Raw genomic sequence first — 17,900 nt, forward strand, 5'->3', positions numbered from 1 at the left:
ATGGTTTTGAAATCTGAATTAAATGGTATTCCTAGCTACTAGCTCTAACCAAGGATGGTATTACTGATGACATAAAAGGGTAAAACTGGAAGGTAGAATATATGTTCCAAATTTCAAAGGGTAGAAAGAAGAATTTTGTAATCAACAAGGCTTAAATAATATGTGCACTGGTATGAAATGGCATGTCTCCCATTGCAATCATTGCTACTAATTCCAAATATCTGTGCATAGTTTTAAGGTCTAGATTGCGATCCTGCATAAAGTCTGTTTTCAGCAGTCCAAATGAAGAAATGTATGACAAGGGTAGAGAAACATATTTTATCTAAGGTTCAAGTTCATTTTATCTAAGGTTCAAGTCCATATTTCTGGAAGAAAAACCCCTGTACATTTTAGTTGAATAAAAATTTTATGACATCAGCTTATAGCAACATTCATCCATCTGACCTATTTGGTTTTCAGTCTAGCCAAATGAAGATCCCTAAAGCAGTCTAAAGCTTGATCATTTTGAGACATTATGTTTGTCTTAATAACGTAATACTGAGTGAAGATTTTGAAGTATTGATAGTTTCTATGACAGCCCCAAGCATGAAGAGAGGGAGACCCTTGCCCAGCATTTGTTATGAGATGTTGCATTCTTAGGTGAAGGAATTATTTTTCTCTCCATTTAGCTTAAGGAAGGGAAAGAAAACCTCTTGCTTTCAAGAAATGTTACATCTGTCTGAACAATTTGCTGACAAGAGAGGTTTGTTTGCAGGCCATTTGGCTTCTGGTGACTTACAGACCTCCAGTTCTTTGCATTATGAAGCTCAGATCTGTGTGAGTCCAGTTACCATAAAATGCTGAGAAGCCAAGTTTATTTATCTATGGAAACGCTCTAGGTTTGGTTTAAAAATGAAAATTGGAAACAAACCCCCTTGGGATGCAAATAAAACCCACTGAACCCATTGGGTTGGCAGAGGAGGTGGGTCTCAGTGTCACATAGAATGAGGTTGAAAGTGAGAAGTGTTATTCTGTTTCTAGTGGCAACAGAAGGAAGAGGGAAAATTCAATCTCGGGCAGACAGCCAGGATAATGTCTGTGATTTACTGAAGTTCTGCTGAAAATGAAAGTCATAAGTAATGAATCCTCAGGAACAAGCATACATTGGATAACAGAGCTGGCTAACAGAACATTCGGGCTTACTTAAGTTTTGCAGTTTGAAAAAGTTATTATGATAACTGGTGATTAACTGTTTTTCAGCTGGTTGCTTGCCTATTTGTTTTGTTACTAATTAGAGATCAATGGTCTAACAATGTGTTGATCAACACTATAGGTTAACATGAATCCTTGATCCAGTCATTTTTAATCACATATTTATTTTCACTGCCTCTGATAATGTTAGAACAACACAATGGGGCTAGAATTGTGTTGATGACATACTGCCACAACTGGAGGATGGTAGATCCAATTACTTGGGGGTGGGGGCATGCTGACCAGCATTAAGAAGCTGCCTTACACAATGTGGCGAGAGAAAAGGAAAGCACCATAGAAGTATGGGGAAGTGCTGTAAGATTTCAGAGCCCATCCAGACAGTCCCTTTAATGTGTGAGTTCCCATAATTAAAAGGGGGTTGTCCTGATGACGTCCCTGAGGAACATGAATGCATTCGCCACAAACCAGGAGAACCCTGGTTTGTAGCTAATGTAATTGTTAATGGGTTTATTCCATGCCTTCTTGGAAGGTGCAGGATAAAACCACTACTTCGATTGTCTGGATAGACTGCTCCCTCAAAAGTTCTGAACTTTTGAGGGGGCAGTCCAGACAGTAGTCCCATGTTTTCCAGGCTGATTCAGCCTGGAAAACTGCAAGGGATCCAACCCGCTCCCCCAACCCCTCACAAACCCCTAAAAAATAAAAAAGGAAAGTTACCAGGGACAATTTGGCTTCTCCTCCTTTCTGATGGAACGCACCAATGACACCCAAAATGAAGGGGGGGATCGCTCCTGGCTCCCCCTTTGTTTTGGGGTGTCATTGGTATGTTCCCTCAGGTAGGAAGAGAAACCAAATGGCTCCAAGTGAGTTTCCCTTTTTAGTTTTAAGTTTTTTACAAGGGGGGGGGGCATGTTTGGATGGCCACATGCCATGCTGTAAGTATTCGAGATAGCATGTGGACAGCCAAAAGGGACATACCATTTTCCCCCTGCCTGTGTGGATTTAAACTCCCTTTGGAGCAGGTTTCTTAAACCTGCTCTGAAGTGGGATTAATGTATGTGTGGAACTGCCCTCAGTGGGACTGCGAGAGTTATTTAATTCAACCTCCTGACATGCAGGAATCTATAGCTAAAGCACTCCTGAAAAGTAGCTATCTGAGATGTATTTGAAAAACCCTAGAAGAGTTTTCTCCATTCTGGTTCAACCTATTCCACTGCAGAATTTATCTTACCACAGAGAGGTTCTTCCAAGTTGAATCTCTTTCTCTGAAATTTGAATCTATTATTTTGTATGTACCATGTCAACTGCAGTCCAGTCAAGTATTTTGAACTTTGCATTATGATTCAGCTTGATGCTATCATTGTTGAAAGCCACCCAGAGACTTTTAGTTGTCATAAGTGAGAAATTATTTTTTCTTTTCTAAGTGAAGACGATGGTGCAGCTTTTTACTCAAGTACCTGGCTGGGTTTGGCAATATTAGGTTGAAACTCAAGTCTAATTGAAGTGCAGTTTCTTTATAACAGTGGTTCTCAACTTGTGGGTCCCCAGATGTTTTGGCCTTCAACTCCCAGAGATCCTTACCTCTGGTAAACTGGCTCAGGTTTCTGGGAGTTGTAAACCAAAACACCTGGGGACCCACAGGTTGAGAACCACTGCTCTAGAGCATGGCTTCTGAAACTGTGTGTCTCAGTCCCAACTGGGGTCCCCTTCACTCAATGCTGGGGTCTCAAAAAATTGCAACAGTAAAAGGTTTCTGAATACCATACATTTACACGAATCTGTTAGAAACAACATGCAGTGTTTACAGTGGACTCTGTAGAAGATGCTTCAAGTGTACTTCATAGAAAAGAAAATGAGCCAATAATAGTAAACCCACTCCATTGACTGGAGCCAGCATGGTGTTCTGAGATGTTTTTAAACAACTGATTTAAAGTAGATGTAACTGTTTTTAGTGTTTGTGTATATTTATAGTTATTTTATGTTCTGGCATGGAATGCTTGCCATATATATGCTGTGCTCCGCCCTGAGTGCCCTTTGCGGTGACAAGAGCAGTATATAAATGTTTTAAATAATTAAATAAATTCAGCCTGTTTAGCAAACCTTGAAAATACTGATTTGTTATCAATAAATGTTTGGTTTTTATATCTATTCTATATAACTATATATTTGGGGTCACATAAAAAAGTCTTAGGTGAAAAGGTGTCATGAGTGGAAAATGTTTAAGAAGCCCTCTTCTAGAGTACAGTCTACCATAAACACTGCACAACAGATTCATGTAAATGTCTAAAACAATCACTAGATGACATTAATAAAAAATGCTGTTGCTAAAGTTTTGTGACCACAACATTGAGATAAGAGGACCCCCATTTGGGGTAGAAGTAGTGCTTAGAGGACATTCGTCTCTATAATAGTGCAAATGCATACCCTGAATTGGGCTGGATCCACTCTAGGTGTCATCAATAGATCCATATGTTGCCAAGACAACATAAAATACTGATGCAAATGAAGATTTTATCATTAAATAATAGATGCAGCAGATGCTTTATAGCAAAGAAATTTCAGTATTCTGCCTACCGTGGAGGGTTCTGATCCACAAAGAACAAGCCTTTGAAGATCACAGAGCCTCCAGGTGCCTGTGCAAACTTCCCAGGGGGATAAGCAAAACTTTTATATATCTGCTATTAAACAGAATCAACTATAGCTAAGCTGAATCTTACTTGAGGTTGAGATTTCCTTACTTTTTGGAATAACTTGCTTGGAATTAACATGTTGACTATTTGATGTGAAAGGCAGCCCTTTCACAACTATTCTAGGTCCACACATGTGGACAGTTCATGTGATTGTCTCTCACATGCCAGTTTCACCCACCTTAGGAATAATTAAAATGCCTGATTTGGATAGGATCATGCCCTGTCACTAGATATTCAGTGTGTCTATTGATCTTGGATCTTCCTTCATTCAGGTTGAAGCCAGAGTTGAAGCCAACTAATATCATTCTGGGAAAGGGGGACAGACCAAAATATTGTGCTAAATGGCATGACAATTTTTCCTTTCTAATATTGTAATGCACTCTACATGAAACTACCACTGAAAAAACTTTAATTGGCACAGAACATGACATGCTAGTAAATGCCGGGTATTCAGTTCAAGAAATTCATAACATTTGTTTTGTTTAATTAATAGTCAACTTCCAAATGAAATTATGAAGACTGTCAGTTAATTTTATAGTTCTTTAAGGTATGAGCCCAGATCATTTGAAATAAAACAAAACAAAATAGAATAACAATATTATTATTGATGTTCTTTCCCACTTGTTGAGAAAATAGGGATCAAGACTTCTTCAGAGTCACATCATCAATCAGGATTTCAAGAAATTTGAAACTAGCTGTTAACACTTCTTTCCTTAGGCAAGTCTTTTACAAGCAAGATATTATATTAATAGTACATGTTTATGTTTTATTTGTAACTATTTTAATTTTATTTTGTGAGCACTCAATTTTTATTGGTACTTTATTTCTGTTTAATTATAACCTGCTGCTTCAAGAACAACTGATGAGAAATGGGCTGTGGATTTGTCAAAGAAAAGAAAAGAAAAGAAAAGAAAAGAAAAGAAACAGGAAAATGTAGAAACAAAGCTCAAACCTTCTTGCTTAGAAGGCTGACTAATAGATCAACTTTATTCTATCAGTCAGAAAGTTCTGAGTCACCAATGTAGGTTGCATAAGAATTTAGACTTCTCTCACTGGAGCAACTTTACATTAATTCAATGTAGCATTTCCCATTTTGATCTTATAACCTATACTACATTGTTCTATAAAAAGGAGAAGAAGAATGAGTGGTGGTGGTGGTAGTGGTGGTGGTGGTGGTGAAGGAACCTAGTAGCACCATTGAGATGAATTGATTTTTATTTTAGAATGAGCTTTGGTTGATATCCTTTCATTTTTTCAGATATAAAAACATATACAAATACTAGAGTATTAAGCATATTTATGCGGCTTGTAGGATGGGATAAAATGTAATAGAAATCATAAGGTTGCAAATAGTGAACCTTACACTAAATCCTCAAAGAGGTTTTGAGGTGATACAGGGCTTTCAAATCTTTACAGTGAGCATTTGGTATCTGAAAGTAATAAATCTGCTTGCCAAAATCCAGGGCATTAGGGCATGAGACTTGCAATGTGCATTGGAAAACATTTTGCAAAACTTCCCACTTGTGCAAAGTTGTGCATTGCAGAACAAAGCTTCCAAGTCACAACTACGCCTTCATTTTGCAGAACAAACACACCTTTAATTGCAAAATTATCTTTATTTTTAATCAATATTTTAAATGTTCGGTGCTTCGGTGTGTTGAAAATGCAGATGTACAAAAGTGAATAGCTGTGAACCCTTCACAGAGTAAAACCCTGAACTTGTGAGATTGTGAATTCTTGGAATTGCATAATTCTCATGGGAAAAACAAAACAAAAAAGAAAAGGGAGCATGGACAAAGAAAGAGGATGCATAAGTTGGGAGGAGTTATGTTCCAGCAGTTGCAGTAAGCTGAACTTTCTCAAAATGTTTCCAGAAAGGCTTGGTGCAATAAGAACAGGGGCTAGCTAAGCATATTTGTCTCAAGCAAGACACATAGAGACTGTCCTCCTTGTCCAATATATAACAGGACTGACATGGGATGGGTTATAACTCATTGAATGGTAAACAAGTAAATGCCCTCCTGATGTGCAATGCCAGAACCTTTTCTTAGGAGCCTCATGTGACCGTTTCCTCAGTTCCTTTGGGGGGTAAAAACTTTCTTTTACGCGTTTCCTTTCGCTATATATGCAATAGCAAGGACTCATTAATATAATGTGCACTGCAACAGTTACACTGGCCAACACACATTTTGGAGCTTAGCCCTGTTTCTGAGTATACTTGACATGTAGATTCCAAAAATGGCACCAGTTTTCTCCTATCAACTCTAGTTTTTGACATACAGAACACATGGTATCTACCAGTCACCATCTTCTCACCTATAGAAAACCATGATAACCATGTATAAGAACCAAAGCTGATGTGGTTGATCCAATGCAATTTTCTGAATCAGCCCCCCTAAAAACAAGATAACAAGATTTGGGGGGGGGGGGGGGAAGAGCTGTGTTTTCTTTGTTCTTACCTCTATGAACTAGAATTTGTAAATTCAATGTCGCTTTTTTCCTGGTCTACCATTGCAATTTCCTTGTTTGAAGACTGTGATGTGTAATCCAATATTGTATGTCCAGGAATGCACTGCAACTGTTTTTTGGATATTTCCATTTCTAATGTCACATAGAGACTGTTCTCCTTGTCCAATATATAGCAGGACTGACATGGGATGGATTATACCTCATTGAATGGTAAACAAGTAAATGCCCTCCTGATGTGGTCGGTGTTACTGGTCCCTAAAATATTTCTGTCCAACCCATTGTTATGCTGCAGCAGGGAAACATGGCTACTTCTTGGAAAATGACTAGTTTCTTTCTGCCCAAATTATTGGTTTTTGAAATCTAAAATTCATAATTTCAAGATGAACCATCGTATATTATTTGTGAATTTTTAAAAACTCTCCTCCCATTTTTAATCCTAGTTCCATGTAGATATTTTGGCTTTTGTAACTATTTCCTTAGAAAGGCAAAGAATATTCTTAGCTTTTCTCATCCAGGTAGAGAGTGCCTTACTGCACAAATAAATCTTGCATCTGATGATATAGTCTGTATCCACAAAAGCTTATGTTAGAAATTTCTTCATTCCATTTAATATCAAAGATGCTACTGAGTTATATTTAATATATTTTAATGCTAAAACAGTTATCATGGCTATCTTTAGAATATGCACAATCAAGATGTCTTGTTAGGGGGTGAGGGTGGGTGGGGAATTCAATCACTGTGAGATTATTTTGAACACTAAAAATGGGATTTTTCTTCTTTTTTTTATCATTTTGTCCTTTCAAACATTCTGTTATATTTGTGAGGTTTCCTCTGTACATAGCAAAACAATGAAAGCCCTAAAACATACTCATAAAGTACAATAAAAATAAACTTCTATTTTACTACTTGCATGTGTGAGAGCTAAATAAGCAAAGATTTATATCCATATCTAAACCTCTGATAAAAATATTTACTATAGGTTAGATAATAGCTACCAAGCCAAAGCTTACTTTGAAGGTGCTTTTGAGTGTGGGCTGGTATCTCCATGTACCATCTACCCATGCTTAGCTTTCACAACAGCTTTCAAGGCAGCATTTGAAAGTGAATTAAATTTATAAATGACAAGGTGATATAATACATTTCTTATCAGGAAGTAATAAATAATGTAACAAAATATTTATTTTAAATAAAAAGAATAACTCGTACAGATAATCAGAAGTTATACCATCATCAAATAAGGGCATGCTTCTAGAACACGCTATATAGCCCAAAAAACCTACAACAACCCATGTTGTTTTTATTAAAGTCTTTGGGGTGAAATGATTTTATGGCATTTACACATATTTGTGATTTTAAACTGTTCTAAAATCTTTCAAATTGTTGTATTGTTTGATGGGGTTTAAACTGTTTATATCGTCATCTACTGCTTTAAATAATTGAATTATTTCAATTTGTTTGAACTGATTTTATTGCATGCTGTCCTGAAATCTTTGATACATAACAGGATATAGATATTTTAAGAAATAATTTTAATGGACAGCCTTATCAGCTAATGCACATAGAATGAATCATGGGGCATTTTGTAGAGTTCATTGAGAACTAACAAGTGTTCCTTCCAATATTTATTTATTTATTTATTTGATACACTTGTATACCGCTAACATCTCAGCCAGTGAGGCGACTCGTTGCGGTTTACAACTTATTAAAATACAATAATCAATTAAAAATGTAAAATACGATATCAAAATACAACACATAAAACATACATAATATGAACATACTTAGTATCGGGCCACCAATACAGATCGAAAACATCTCATAATTAAAATCGTAATTCAGATTCGTTATCCTTGGTTGCAAGTCCATGGTCAATATAAGACCTCATCTTAATCAGCCCCCTTTGTTTGTATAACAACTGAGTTCCTAAACCATCTCCTCCAATTTTAAAGAGTTTTTGTTCTCTCTCAATTTCTAGCTCCTTCTCTCGGAGCACACTTTTGTCAAAACCAAGGGCTACCATAATAAATGCAATATGCATGTGCATTATTGTATTATTTATTATTATTTTAAAAAATTATATTCCGCCCCTCTCACCTCAGGGCGGAGCACAGCATATACATGGCAAACATTCAATGCCGGGACACAAATTCACATATAATACATAAAGATTTTTTAAAAAATTATCAAAATATTAAAACACACCATTTAAAACCATCCTAGTAATCCACATCAAATCTAATATTTTGGCACGGTCATCTTTCCTATTGCTGCTTTATTGCCCTGTCCCGAAAGCTTGGTCACACAGGCATGTTTTTACCATCCTTCTAAAGGACAGGAGGGAGGGGGCTGACTTGATCTCACCAGGAAGGGAGTTCCATAGCAGGGGAGCAATCACCGAGAAGGCCCTGTCTCTCATCCCCACCAATCATGCCTGTGACAATGGCGGGACAGAAAGCAGGGCCTCCCTGGAGGATCTTAATCTCCATAATGGTTCATAGAGGGAGATGCGTTCAGACAGGTAATTTGGGCCGGGGCTGTTTTGGGCTTTATAGGGCAAAGTCAGCACTTTGAATTGTGTCCAGTAGCAAACTGGCAGCCAGTAGAGCTGGCGTAACATGGGAGTTGTATGCTCCCTGTATGCCGCCCCAGTTATTAACCTGGCTGCCTCTCAGACTATTTGAAGCTTCTGAGCAGTCTTCAAAAGCAACCCCACGTAGAGTGCGTTGCAGTAGTCTATCCTAGATGTAACGAGAGCGTGGACCACCATTGCCAAGTCTGACTTCCCAAGGTACAGGCGCAGCTGGTGCACAAGTTTTAATTGTGTGAATGCTCCCCTGGCCACCACTGCAACCTGGGATTCCAGGGTCAGTGATGAATCTAAGAGAGCTCCCAAGCTGCGAACCTGTGCCTTCAAGGGGAGTGTGACCCTATCCAGCACAGGCTGCGACCCTATACCTGTTTGGTCTTGTGACTGACCAGGAGGACCTCTGTCTTGTCTGGATTCAACTTCAATTTGCTTGCCCTCATCCAGACCGTCACAGCAGCCAGGCACTGGTTCAGGACTTGGACAGCCTCCTTAGCATCTGGTGGAAATGAGTGATAGAGTTGGATGTCATCTGCGTACAGATGGCATCAAACTCCAAAACTCCGGATGATCTCACCCAGCGGCTTCATGTAGATGTTAAACAACATGGGGGGGGGGGGGGCAATACTGAGCCCTGCAGGACCCCACAGGACAATGGCTGTGGGGCTGAGCAGGAGGTCCCCAGCAACACCTGCTGCGTACAACCTTCCAGGAAGGACTGGAGCCACCCATCTAAAAACCCTTGAAGAATGTCTTTTCCATTGTTCATGCTCACCCACTATATTGCCTCTCTCTTTGTCTAGATTTGTTGAAGGGGTTCTTTAGGACCTACCTTTAGGAAAATAGTATCATCTACTCAAGAAAGTTCATAGAAAGTGATCTCTCATCACATTCCCCTGCCCCCTGCCTTTCTTTTGCTACTTTATCTTCCATGTCTCATTCAGTTCTCCACACCAAAAAACTAACCATGTGATATCCAGTGCCAATGTTCTTAATATGTCAAACTGTCTGAATATTATACCTAACTGAAGTTGCATGCTTCATTAAAAGAACATACTCAAGACCAGATTATCCTAACCTAGCCCTCCAGATGTGTTGGTTACAAAACTCAAGAGGCAATGTTTGTCTAATTATTACATCTGGAGAACACCAGGTTGGGAAAAAGCTGCCGTAGGGTACGGAGCTACTCCCACATGTTCATAATGTCTTTGTTGCTTAATCTGTTTCAGCTATGCCTAATTTTATATGTTCTTTGGCCAGACATTAAATAGAAATGGTTCAGTCTCCATTATATGCTGAATTTGAATGAAACAGAAATTTTAAAAATACTTGTTTGACAAGGATTTTTTTGAAGACACATCTTTTATGTTGGGTGATATTTTATACAATGATAAGCCCTGGCACTGCTTTTAAGTGTGCACTTACAACAACTTGAAATGATATCAACTGGACACTTGTATCTAACTTGTAAATCACTGTAATGAATAAAGCAAATGCAGATCGGGAATTCAACAGTATAAAGGCCACTGATTGTGCTTTTTGGGGGCAGGGGTGGGTTTGTTGTCTTAATAATGTTGTAGAAAGCTGCTGTTAGCACTCTTACTTTCTATTAGCTTTCAAGTTTTCATAAGATTATTGCCCTGTACTAGCCTGCAATCCACAGAAATCAATTACAGACTAATTACTTCCTTGTTCTAATTAGTATGCTTGCCGAAGGGCAGAAAGGACACCTCCAAATTGATGGCTAAGTTTGACAACTGAGTGTGGGTGGTCAAGGCTAATAAAAGTACATACAAGTCATATATCAAAAATAGGAAGCCTAAATTTAACACAAGGTAAGTGCGATAACAGCATCACAATTCAGCATCCTTCCCTTCTTCTCCCCTCTGTTCTCCTCCCCACCCGCTTCCCCATCACTTCTCTGGGCTGCCTGAAAACAGGGTCCAGGAAAAGTGAACTATGTTCATAGACCTCTAGAAGATTTTTTCAGGCTTGTGTGTGTGAAAGTGGGTGCACAGGAAACTAAGATCTTGATTTCTGCTTCTGCTGGTTTCCTCTGTTCACACATTAAAAATCCAGCTGTAGATCCTGCACAATTTGATAAGAAGTTTCATGTTGCTTTATTTTTTCCTCTTTCTTTCCTCTTATTTTATAATAAGCTGGACAAAATGAGTTGCAAACAATTACATATTACTTTCCCATATACTGTATATGTATGTGGGTGGAATTGACTACACATTTCTACTTAGAGCCAAAAATCTATCAATTTATTCCTGGGATGACATGTAGGGATGAAGCCCTAGATTATCTGCAGACAATTAAACTTTTCCCTATGGGATATGTTGGATATGAATGATATGTAACAAAGCTGACCCAAAATTGGTTCTGAGATCTAGAATGATGTAGTAGTTAAACTGCTGGATGTAAATCAGAGAGATGTGCATTTTAATAGTCATGAAGTTCACTGGGTGACTTTGGTCCAGTCACACTTTCTTTAGAAACTCCATATCTCTCACAGAGTTGAGTATAAATTGAGTCAATTCATATCTACATATGACATCTTGAGCACACTGAAAGGATGAAAATGGAATTAATAGGAGCAAATTATGAGAAAGCTTCTATTCATGAAATATTTTTTTGTCCAATATGCATGAAGAAATGTCACAAAATGGCATTGACTGACTGTCCCTCCCTCCCAATCAGGAGGTATAACCCATATGTAATTAGATCCAAAGAGGGAGATTTAATGAATAGTCAGGGCTTTCACATATTACAAAATCACTCCAATGACTTCTGAGATGACTCAGTTTTGTAACGACGAGATCTACACAATGGAAAGAATACTACAGAAAAGTAAGAAAGAATGATGATTATAATAAACTAAGAGCCATGCAGTATTTGTTTTTACAACAATCAGACAGCCTTCCTCAGATTTGAAATGCACAATTTTTGCTTCTCCTGCAGAATGTACAGACAGTAACATTTTAAAATTAGTACAAATCACCATCTGGCTAAATATATATATATATAATTATTTTAGGTGTTTCAACCGAATCCCAAAGTTGGCTAACATAAGTCACCAGATACAGAACACTTAGGATTTTTTTTAAAAAAAACAACCAAATCCATAACATTTCACGGGTGAAGCAAAACATTTGAGTTGAAGGAGAGAAAACAAATTTAGAGTCTGACAAATTAAATTCTGATTTGTTGATTCCAGGATTTGCTTTCTGCCAGTACAACTCTGCTAATCCTTTGATTTCACATGATAATAAAACATTGCCTGGTGCTGAAAAAGTCTAAGAAGCTATGTGGTACAACCTCTTTGAGAAATAGAAACCATTGTGGAAATCCCATCATGGGTAAGCCCCATGATTCCATAGTCTCATAGCTCTCACTGATGAAAGGATTTCTGATAAAGGTAATAATAATCACAGAATCAGAGAGCTCGATAGGACCACAAGGGCCTTCTAGCCCAACTCTTTGCAATACTGGAATATACAACCATTAGAGAGGAGTCCACAACCCTTTTCACATGAGGTTTGGTTTCCAGATATGTGAAGACAACAATATCTAATGTTTTATATACATTAAGACAGTTTTTGTATACCAACAATTGGTATGTGTCACAAAAGAAAGATATAGTAAGTAATTGAGCAATCAAAGAAAGAAAAAACTGAACAAAAAAAGAGAGAGAAGAAAACCCATTTCATTACCTCAGTGATACGTGGATTGGAGCATTTGACATTCCTACTTGACCAGTCAAGCCACCTTCCCCATCCACCAATTGGAGAAGGGCAGTGCTGACGCAAAGTGCATTTTCCTTCTCCAGTACACCAGCCACACTCAAATTTCTGATCTGCTTTCAGGCACAACCCACAGCTTTCCCTCTGAGCTGCACATTTGTAGAGATGAACTGTAAAGATAGAAATAGGAGGGTGAGTGACAAACAGCATGATCCTGCCAAACCAAATGAGATACATTTGCTAGAAAGTATGAACTGAAGTTTCTGCTGATTCCTGTATGAACTTAGTCATTAACATTCTTGTTTTAGCCCATTTACCAGTCATCCTGTGAAGTTAGACAACATATGTTTATTATCCAACCATGAACCCAATGCTAACTCTATTATTTGGTTGGCTAGGGAAGCTTCTTTGGGTCATATGGTGACCTCTGTACAAAGTAAATGTTAAAGATTACAACTAGCTCTTTGGAGTTTAAAAACCATAATAATCATATTCTTTTTGTTATATGGTGCCTGGTGAATCTTCCTTTTCCAAGATTGAAGATTTTCCCAGGCTCATGTTTTGTTACAGAATCCATACATGACAAGGCCTAAAATGTAGGCATTCTATAGTACTACCCCATCCAGATTTCTAAACAATATCTTCAAATTTTAGCCACCTGTGACTGATATAGTTTTCATAGAAAAAATATAGCTGTGCATTATAAACAAATCTCAAACATATTGGCTCAAATAGTGTTTCATGGTAATTTTTTAACTAACAAAGCTGCAGAGAAGCAGATATGACATACACAAATTGTTAGCAGGTTGATTCCAATTTGGAGATTGAAATGAGTTTGTGGGGAAAAAACGTGCAAAGTTAGCTCTTCTGGAAAACCTAGTATTCTGGCTATTCAATGAGATCAGAATGCATCCATCCAATGCAATGAAAAAAATAAAACAAAATAACAGATAAAATAGGCACTTTTAAAATTCTGGCATGGAGGCTTATGAAGGAAGCATTTAACATTCACTATCAAACAATTTTCAGAGAGACAGTAATAAGGATCTTGAGGTGCTCTCTCTCCAGTTTTATGTAAATGGCAGGAACCATGTTACAACCAAAAACAGAACTCAAAAACTATGTTAAAGGTTATGTAAGGTCTCTGCTTGTGCAGGAGAGTTTGTACAATGTGGGTATATAAACTTTTCTCCTTCCTGTTGAACCTTTCCACAGATGTTCTTAGGTATTATTTCTTCCATGCCTGATTTGGATGGCAAGCTTCAAAACCTCTTTGTTTAGTTTCCTCTGCTGATTTCAACCAAGAAAGACCTCATTGAAAACAATGTCTCCATTCCCAGGGAGCCTGGCAGGACTTCCAATATATCAGGTTCCACAGTAAATGTCAAAAGTGCTCAAAAGCAAAACATTGCTCAGATGGGAACAAACAGGACCCACTAAATGGATGTCCTTGCTGCCATAAAAATCAGATTGTTTAATGGGTATTCATTTCATGGAGCAAGTCTGCTGTTTTCACAAGGCTTGCTTTGATCTGAACTGCCAGAGATTTAGTCTTATAACAACTGACTTGGATACCATGTGTATTTTTCTATGCATTCCACCTGTACCAGCAGGCACCATTCAACAGCTTTTCTTGTAAATTAAGCAGAGATTTACCCAATCAAACTACATATTTTTAAGCATACAATACATGCTGTTTGCAATCAACTTGAGTAAAAAAATACATGACTACAGATCTTGTTCATGGTTCAGTGTAAATGGTGACCAGTGTTTACAGCCTTTATACTTTAAAGGGCTGTCAAATGTGGATTGGCTTTATATAAAGTTGTCATAATCAAGCAATGATGCAACAACAGGAAGGAAACAAGGGATACAATTTAACATTTGGGATTTTTATCAAACTTCACTTTCTCCAAAGAAAATTTCATGTACATTTTCTATAAATGAAGTGCTGTATAATTGAAATACATTAGGAGAAGCAGATGTGCATCTACATAACCAACAAACTCACGGCTGAATTAGAGCCCACATCAATGACTTTAATCTTAAATATTAAACATAAATACCTGCTGAGTGTAAAGAAACACAAATGTACAAAATTATTCAATGTATTCCAATTACTTGTAAAGATAGAAGGGTTGTTTTTAGAAAGAGAGTGAAAAGTAGCAAAAGCAGTAATGCCCAAACTCATAACGAATGTCTTCGTTTTTTCTATCCCCCAGGTGTCAAAGGACTTCATTCTTAAAGTACAGATGTCAGGAAATCCAGAAGTGGAGGAAAATGAACTTCCTCTGTTCAGAAAATTATTAACCAAACTAAAGTCTCATTTCAAGTCTGGCTTTTGCTCATACTCCATTTTCTGACAATCATCTGAACCCAATAGCCCAAAGCAAATGTACTTGGGAAGGAGTTGTTAGCGGGGGAATAGTAAAAGGGCAAGAGATGGTAGACTGTAAACTTTTTTTATCCTGGATGTTTCCAGGAATGCTCAAGAGTATAGTTGTCTGACAGTGTGCATGCTGTTGTATTTTTCATTTCTTTCCAGTGATTAATTCCAGAGACACTGTAAACTACAACTCCCATGTAACCCAAGAGGAATGAACTTGCCAGAGGAAAAGGTAGGATGAGCACAAACATCAGGAGAAGCTATTCTACTTTCTAACAGTCTTTAATTCTCTAAAGAAAACCCTATTTGTCTGTTTCAAGCCTCACTACCTTATAACAGGAACATTAAGCAGAAGGGATTAATGTTTGAGGATGAAACCCCCACAGGCAGGGCATATACAGCACAATAAAAGGTAGTTTTGCAGTGTAAAATGAACACATGTGTAAAATGAACACTCTGGTTGACACTTGAAGAAAAGAAGGGGTCCTCTGGAGGAGAAACTTCTTCTTAAGAAATACCACACAAACATCTGGTGTTGCCAACTTTTATACTGGTTTTGCTTATACTTCTTATAGGTTCTGAAATGTTGATATTTATAGTTTAAAGCATAATACTTCACACAGCTTACAAATAGTCCAGATGCTTATTCCAGTTCTTACCCTTACTATATTATTGAAAGTCCCAGGTTTCGTTCCTGTACAAACCAAGTTTATTGTGAAATCCATGTGATTTTATCTTTAACCTAAAGTATTTACTGGGAACTCTGGGTGTTATCAAGTACTCTCAATTTCCAGTTCAGTATAAATTAACCTAATATTTTCCAAAATTAAATATATCTCTATTGGTTGTTTTTATTATCATGGAACCAGCTAAGATATCCACTCCCAGTAAATACAGCTGTTGTTTCCAGGACACTGTTTCAACAGAGCTCTAGTGAGGGAACCAGGAATATTTATATCAAAGCAAAATGATTCCAATATTTCACTATTATAATATTGCTAAAGCACTTTTGTACTTTGACTCCTAAACAACATCAAAGAAGCTCCAGTGAAAATTGGCAAAATTAATTTTGGAACTTTTGCATGAATCTAGATGTTTTATATGATTTGTAGAGGGGAAAAGAGCTGGAAGAACACAAGGCGAAGGGAGAAACTAGGATTTATTTCAAGAAAAAGTTTAGATGTAATTCTAAAACAGGTAACATCAAAACAAAAAAGAATCCTACTTCCAGATACTTTTTTTTCTGTTCTGGGTGAACAGTTATAGTTAAAATATAATTGATCTGTCTCTCTCTGATTAAAATAATTTTAGTGTGTGAATCTTTAATTGGACACATCTGCAGTCAGATGTGCTAGGTCTGAGAATCAGAGAAATATAATGTTGTGTTATAAAAAAAGAGTATTTATTTTACTGTTGTAAAAAAGCAACTGCAAAACCCTGGCTAGAAATAAACAATCCTGGTGTTGTAGTTCAGCCAGGAGCCCCCGGTGGCACAGTGGGTTAAACCCCTGTGCCGGCAGGACTGAAGGTCGCAAATTCAAATCCGGGGAGAGGCGGATGAGCTCCCTCTATCAGCTCCAGCTCCTCAAGAGGGGACATGAGAGAAGCCTCCCACAAGGATGATAAAAACATCAAATCATCCAGGCGTCTCCTGGGCAACGTCCTTGCAGACGGCCAATTCTCTCACACCAGAAGCGACTTGGAGTTTCTCAAGTCACTTCTGACACGACAAAAAAAAAAGTTCAGCCAGAGGCTGAAGGTGATGGGTTTGTTTTATCAGAGGTTGTGAGGACTGATGGGGTTTCCAGTGAGGGCAACGAGGGGATTTTAGATCAGGATTCTGCCTGGAAGAATGGGCTTGTGTCTGGTGAGAGTGAAACAGCTTCAGAACAGAGCAGACAGGGATATGCTGTGGCATCAGACAATAGGGAGAACCTTTCCCCTAGTCATTTCTTAGCATGAAAGATAAGGAGTTGTAAGGGAGAGAAATTTCCCTTGAGAACACACTTGCAGTCAGTAGGAGTTTGAGACTCAATCTCCAGGAGGATGGAGCCAAATTACGGAGGTCACAATTTGTGAGAAACAGGGTGAGAAATGCTTGAAGCAACAGAGCAGATCTCAAAGGCATGACTTCATGGCTTTGTGATCCTTAAATTAAAGGATTGTTTTCTTAAGGGTGAGATCAGACAACACTGCGTTACCGTGTGGATCTTGGGTCTTGTTTCATGTTCACATCTATGTGTAAGATCTTTGGGAAAGTATGGTATTCATGTTCATGGATTCGTGTTTTTAAGAAGTTCCTCTATTCCTCGTTTTGGATTTATGCCTATGTTTTGATTCCTGGGTTTTTCCTATATCTTGTTATTTTTGAATAGAACTGTGCTGTTTGGATGATTGCTCCTTGAATGCCTTTTTCCTGTGCTTGTTGGACATTGCTTTTTTGGACATTGCTATTTATATTATCTTTTGCCTTTCAAATTTTCTTTTCGCAATAAATTGCTTAGTTAATACTATTGGACTCCTGTGTGGTGTTGAGTGTAAAGGTGAATCCAGGCTGGAGTGCAACACCTACTCTTAGTGAAACAATACCTTTTATTAACCAACACAATTATCGCAAATGGTTGAGAAAAGAACCTGAAAAAAATCCTTTTGGACACCTATCTAGCCCATAATGTTCATCAACTGAAAGACATTAAAATAAACTAAGAAGTCTTTACCTTTCAAATCCTCTGGGTTGTCAATAATGAAGTTCCCATTCCACACCACAGCAAAATCTACTGCTAAGTTACTTATGTCCATTCCATCATAGAGATACTATAGAAGAAGGAAAGTAA

The 17,900-nt window shown here is 37.8% G+C and overlaps 1 protein-coding gene across 1 annotated transcript in view; it reads right to left on the reverse strand.

Annotated features, from left to right (window-relative positions):
• The window catches only part of PLXNA2 (plexin A2), a 521,320-nt gene that overhangs the window by 155,740 nt on the left and 347,680 nt on the right, over positions 1–17,900 (reverse strand). The window contains exons 11-12 of the mRNA XM_060772844.2: positions 17,784–17,880; positions 12,651–12,850 (exon numbers count right to left, since the gene is read on the reverse strand). Coding sequence (XP_060628827.2) covers positions 12,651–12,850; positions 17,784–17,880 — 297 coding nt within the window. The remainder of the gene's footprint in view (positions 1–12,650; positions 12,851–17,783; positions 17,881–17,900) is intronic.

This window comes from Anolis sagrei, chromosome 4, assembly GCF_037176765.1.
Source record: "Anolis sagrei isolate rAnoSag1 chromosome 4, rAnoSag1.mat, whole genome shotgun sequence".
Taxonomy (NCBI): Eukaryota; Metazoa; Chordata; class Lepidosauria; order Squamata; family Dactyloidae; genus Anolis; species Anolis sagrei.